General features: G+C 55.4%; 1 protein-coding gene across 3 annotated transcripts in view; it reads right to left on the bottom strand.

Moving 5' to 3' along the window:
• The window catches only part of bcor (BCL6 corepressor), a 40440-nt gene that overhangs the window by 1257 nt on the left and 33183 nt on the right, over positions 1–6000 (bottom strand). For all 3 annotated transcript variants that reach the window (XM_035520837.2, XM_035520839.2, XM_035520838.2), the window contains 3 exons: positions 5616–5761; positions 2779–2856; positions 746–896 (listed from right to left, as the gene is read on the bottom strand). In XM_035520837.2, the coding sequence (XP_035376730.1) occupies positions 746–896; positions 2779–2856; positions 5616–5761 (375 nt within the window). The remainder of the gene's footprint in view (positions 1–745; positions 897–2778; positions 2857–5615; positions 5762–6000) is intronic.

The following is a 6000-nucleotide window of genomic DNA, read 5'->3' as shown; positions in this document are numbered from 1 at the left end:
GGCAGGGCCCAGACGTAGACAGAGTGGGAGGTAATTAGGTACGTCTGTTTAGCGGCACACAGCTACGGCTCGACCATGCATGCAGATCCTCTGTCCATCCGTCCGTCTCTGTCTCCCTCTCTCCCTCTCTCTCTCTCGCTCTGTCCTGTGTCTGATACCACAGGGCCTCTCACGAGCAGCTGACGCTAAAGATAATCCAGTCGTCGTCTCCCCGGCATCCTGCGCGACGCTCATTACACTCCCCGGGGAAACGTCTGCGCCGGGCACAAACGATTCCTACTCGCCCAACCCATCGGAATCCACCTCGTCTCCTTATCCTAATCCATACCCTGTGATAATCCTCGATCCCCGATCTATCATTTCCGCTGTCCACCCAGTCAGAGTTAGTCTGTAGATTACGCCACAAAACCCCAGAGTCGAGATTAGATTTAGGCGTGCTGACCGCGAAGGTCTCTGGTTGGCTGGGGCGTGTCATGTGACACGGCAGGAGCTGCGATTGACATCTTGACTAGCCAGCAGACTGAGGGCAGGTGAGGATGACATCATTAGCCCATCGATCACCCATATCGGTCAATAACCTGCTCTAAGCTGAATCAATGCCCCGTCCCTCAGACGTAAGATGAGGCTGTCGTGTTTAGAGAAATCCACCACTCGAGGTGTGCATGTGCCATGACGTTCCGGCTTGACCACGGCACTGTGAGGGATGGTGGGCGTGGGCGTGGTGTGGGTGGGGTCAGTCACTCACCCCTGCGAGAGCGACACCTGGATGTTGTAGCAGGGCAGCAGCGGGCGGTCGGAGAACTCAAACTCAAACACCTCCCTGTGCTCGTCCTCATCCTCATCTGGTCCGGGTGGGTTCGCCAGCACGTCGAATGCAGCGGCATCCTCCGCAGGCTCTGTGTGTGTGTGTGTGTGTGTCAGACAGAATGAGAGAGAGGGAGAGAGAGATGATTAAGTGTCCTGGAACATGGTGCCACTACATCCATACATAAGCATATACGTTTATATGCATATATATTTAAATCTACTACAGGCTGGGTCACTCACACACTCACACATGCGCGCGCACACACACGCACACTCGCGCGTGAGCACGCACATGAACACGCCCAAGTCAAACACGCTTGGTCAACAGATGCCCGGAATAGCTGTAACCACCATGTGAGGTGGATAAAGCTCTGTGTGTGTGTGTGTGTGTGTGTGTGTGTGTGTGCGTGCGAGAGAGACAGCGGTACAAAGGCCCGTTTGTGTTGAGCGCCCGTACTGTTATCAGCCGTTCCCTCCCCCAACAGCTCCATGCTCCGTCTCCCTCTCCCTGTCTCTCTCTCTCGTTCGTTCTTCCCGTCCCTCTCTCCGTCTCGCTCTCGTTGTTCCTCTCTCTCTCTCTCTCTCTCTCTCTCTCTCTCTCTCTCTCCCAGGCTCCAAGGCCACTGAGTGTCTTCCTGTACTCCCCCACCCCCAAACAAACTCTCTCACCCCAAACGTCTTATTTGTTCACATCCTCTCGCTTTTCTTACGGCCGTCTTATGCCCCCCCCACGCAGGTGTTACTGTGTGCACGCTTTTGTGTGCGTTATTACGTGTGTATGCACGTCGGTTGCCGCAAGAGCTTCCTGAAAAATTCCACCCTGCCGCTGTCCCAGAGGCACCCCCCATCCCCCACCCCCCCTGTGTTTGTCCTTCTCGCGCTTCCGTCCTTCCTCCCCCCCCGTTTCGAGCAGCTACGCACTTTTCCGGGCTCCTTCTCACACTGCTCCCAGCACACTGCCTCCTATTAACGCTGCCTTCCATTAAGCAGCACCGCGTGTGTGTGTGTGTATGTGCGCTCTTCACTCTTTCCAGTGGGTGTTGGCGTCGCCGCGAACGCCTCAAAGAGAACGAGAGGAAAATCAGAGAACACCCCCTTCCCCCACCACCTTGCCCTACACCTCCCCTTCTCTGTTCGCTCTCGCTCTCTCTCTCTCTCCCTCCCTCCCTCCCTTTCTCTCTCTCTCTCCCTCCCTACCTCTCTCCTCTCTCTCTCCCTCCCTACCTCTCTCTCTCCCTCCCTCTCTCTCTCTCCCTCCCGTTTTATAGCCAGGGTTTTTCCGAGGCGGTGCTTTAGCAGAGCGGAGCTCCCAAAAATAGCCAGACACACTCACGCACACTCTCTCTCCACCTCCTCCGCCCTCCCTCTTTCTCTCTCTCTCTCTCTCTCTCTCTCTCTCTCACGTCTCTCTTTCTTTCTCTCCCCCTCTCTCTAGCGCTCCTGCCCTCTCCCTGCTATTCCTGGAATTTAGGGGAAAATGTGCGGTAGCTCTGCGTGTGTTCGGCCAGCTGGAGAGACGGCACACACACCGTCTCCGGCGCGTGCAAGCACACACACAAACGATCGCAAACACCCTGCTCCGCTGCTATACGGTGGCCTAGGGAACGATCTCTCCACATCTCACGCTCGTTTAAATAACAGAACGGAGAGACACCAGAGAGAGAGAGAGAGAGAGAGAGAGATGGATGGAGGGTGAGAAAGACCTGCGGCGAGAGAAACAGGTGGGGGGGGGGGGGGGGTGGAGAAAGCAGTGACACCTCCTGCTGTCTGTCTGGGCTCTGCGTCTCCTGCACAGACGTCCAGGGGACACTTCCTACACAGATTCTCGAGTCCACTACCTTATGTCTCTCTCCGTGCGAATGTTACACTGATCTACCTGCCTGTTCTGGTCTGGACACCCGTGTGTGTGTGTGTGTGTGTGTGTGTGTGTGTGTGCGCGTGCGCAAAAGAGAGGTAGAGACTGGCACTCACCACACACTGCGCTGCCGTAAAACTCCCAGTACACACTGGGGTCATCATCTGGCCGACCCTGGAGGTCTGCAAAGTAATCTGGGGGGAGACAGAGAGAGAGATATTAGGGACAATATTGCTATGGTACATAGTCGTTCCTCTGCCTTTGTTTGTTGGCAACAGAGTCATCAACAACATACAAAGATGAGGGTGTGTGTGTGTGTTCAGAAAGCTCCAACAGGAGAATCAAATTGGGGGATGGGTTATAAATCAGCACTGCTGCCGACACATCAGGACAAACCAGGTGATAAAGCATTCTCTCACACACACACACACACACACACACACACACACACACACACACACACACACACACACACACACACACACACACACACACACACACACACACACACACACACACACACGTGTGCACAATCAGTCCCCTGCTCTCTCTGCTTTTCACCCTTTCTCTCTCCCAGTCTCAGGTTTTGCACAATTTGCCCAGTGTAAGCACACACACACACACACACACACACACACACACCCCCACCCAACCACACCCCCACCCACCGCCCGTTGCCAAAGTCTCACCCCACTCACATCCCCTCTGGGTTGATGCCAGCAATCAGCTGCCCGCTGGTCTCTGCTGCCAGCTCCCTGTTGGTAAGGGGGCGTGGCTTTCAAACACCAATCATTCATTCCTGTCCGGTGACTAGAACAAGCACCAGGGTGTGAGGAGGCGGGGCTCCCTGGTGGCGAGGGTGGGCGGAGCTCCAGGCAGAGCTGAAGCGTGGCCAGATGTGTCTGTGTGTGCGTGTGTGTGTGTGTGTGTGGGGGGGGGGGGGGGGGCGGGCGGGGCTGGGGGTCCGGGACAGCTGCTCAACCGACAGCAGGCTAGCGCTTCACTCCCACCCCTCCCCCACGGGCCAGGATCAGAGATGGCCACGACGGAGAAAACCCCCCACGCTGACATCACACATAGCCAATGGAGAGCGAGTGTGTGTGTGTGCGTGTGTGTGCGTCTGTGTGTGCGTGCGCGCGCGCGCACATGTGCAGGCGAAGGAGGCTTTAAATGGCAGACAGGGTGGAGAGGGAACGTTTTAAATGCTAAGTAGGAAGAAGTGATTAGAGGGGAGAGGGAGAGAGATAGAGGGGAAAGGGATGGAGGGAGGGAGAGAGAGAGAGAGAGAGAAAAAGAGTGTAGAGGAGCGAGAGCGAGGGACTGTGCTCTGATTGCTTCCCCTCAAAGGGCTCAGTACGCGGCTCGAGTAAAAAGGCTGAGGCGCGCGCGCACACACAAACACTCTCTCTCTCTCTCTCTCTCTCTCACAGAGTAGAGCTGAAAGCCTTTTCTTTTCTGCAGAGTAGGCTCCTCCCTCTGCACAGCCTTCACTTCCTACACCCCCCCCCCCCCCCCCGCCCACACACACACACACACACACACACTTTTGCGGGTGTTTGGCTTTCTAGATGAATTAAAGTAAAAATCGCAAATAAATAAGTCCAGCGGCCCTTCCTGTGTGCTGAGAGGCTGGTGAGAGTAGCGAAAGCACACCCCTCCTCACCCATCCTGCAGCCTGCAGCCCCGCCCCCTCCCTGCAGCCCAGCCCCTGCCCCAAAACCTGCCTAGCTACAGCCCCCTGCATCACACCTTCACCCAAAAATTGCGGCCTCTGCCTGCCTGTAGCCACGCCTCTTCCTACCTGCAGCCCCGCCCCTTCCCCCAAATCCAATTCTTATGGAACCTGTTCAAAATTCTACAGAGGAAAAACAAACAATAAGCAGGGAAGAGTTCCTTCTCAGCCTGCTCATGGAAAAATGTGCGCGCGCGTGTGTGTGTGTTTCTCTCAACATAATGACAAAGGAAAACTACATGGAAGTCCAGTCCTGCATGCACGTGTGGTTACACCACCATGAGACGTCCAGGTGTTCTCAACCCTACATGTAAGTCTGGGGCTTCAGGACACTGACTGGACTGATCAAGTAGAGACAACAACTAGAATTATGGGTGGAGGGTTGGGCTGGGTGTGCTGACTGGGTGTGGTTTGTCTGGGTGCGGAGGTCGGAACTGGTTGCAGCCAGAAATCCATTTAAGCATAAAGGCAGGGATATGGATCACAGCATAGACCCCCAACAATTCCGCTCACACACACACACACACACACACACACACACACACACACACACACACACTTCTGTGTTAAAAATGGGAGAGTCAGAGGGAACTCCATACACAGGAGGTTAAACCTTGTAGAACTCACCATGTTCCAGTGCAGACAGCTACATGGGGACCAGATTAGAACTTTGGGCTCTACTAAATATACACGCATGTGTGTGCACGCACACGTGCGCACATGCTCACACACGTGTACACTTGCAAATGCATGGCTCTCCCAAATAAGCCCATCAAGATATCCACACATTGTTCTTTCAGACACAACTCCTGAGAGACAGCACAGAGTTATACACCTCCCCCCAAAAAATCACAGGTGCAAGTATATGTGCGTGTGTAAGAGTGTGTGTGTGTGTGTGTGTGTGTGGGGGGGTACACAGACGCACGCGCACTTTTCTGTGAAAAGTGGTTTGGCTATGCTAAAGGCTCCTCGCCCCGGCGGCGGTTGCCTGGTAACCAGATCGCCAAGCGGAGCGTGAGCATCCGCCGCCGTGACAATACCTGGAGCCCTGCCTCAATGAACGAGGGGGAGAGAGAGAGAGAGAGAGAGAGAGAGAGAGAGAGAGAGAGAGAAAGAGGGGGAACGTCAGGGGAAAACCGGGACAGTGAGCGAGAGGGCATGTGAGCAAGGGCAGGAGGGTGCATCTATGTCAGGGCAGGCGCGCGGCGCGGAGCTGCTCACCGGACAGGAAGCCCTCCATGAGGTCACTGTGGGTCATCTTGAGAAGGCCGCGGCCCGAGTAGGTGGCCAGCGTGGGGTCGGCGCCGTAGGACAGCAGGAGACGCACAACGTCCAGATGATCGTTCTCCACCGCGTCGTGGAGGGGCCTGTAGGAACGACACACACCGACCGTCAGGGCACACACACACACACCACACACACACACACACACACACACACACACACACACACAGTCCCTCCACTCATCTCCCAACCTCACAATTCTCAGCTGTTCTGATCAACACCCAACCAAACACTTCCGGTCACTAACGGACAACCATCTAACCGCCTTTCAGCAGAGCAGCGTGGGAATGGCAACTATGTCACTTGCCCTGTTCGCAATCAA

This window comes from Electrophorus electricus, chromosome 23, assembly GCF_041902795.1.
Source record: "Electrophorus electricus isolate QZ-2024a chromosome 23, ASM4190279v1, whole genome shotgun sequence".
NCBI classification, from domain to species: domain Eukaryota; kingdom Metazoa; phylum Chordata; class Actinopteri; order Gymnotiformes; family Gymnotidae; genus Electrophorus; species Electrophorus electricus.
This window is presented reverse-complemented; position numbering and strand designations above follow the sequence as displayed.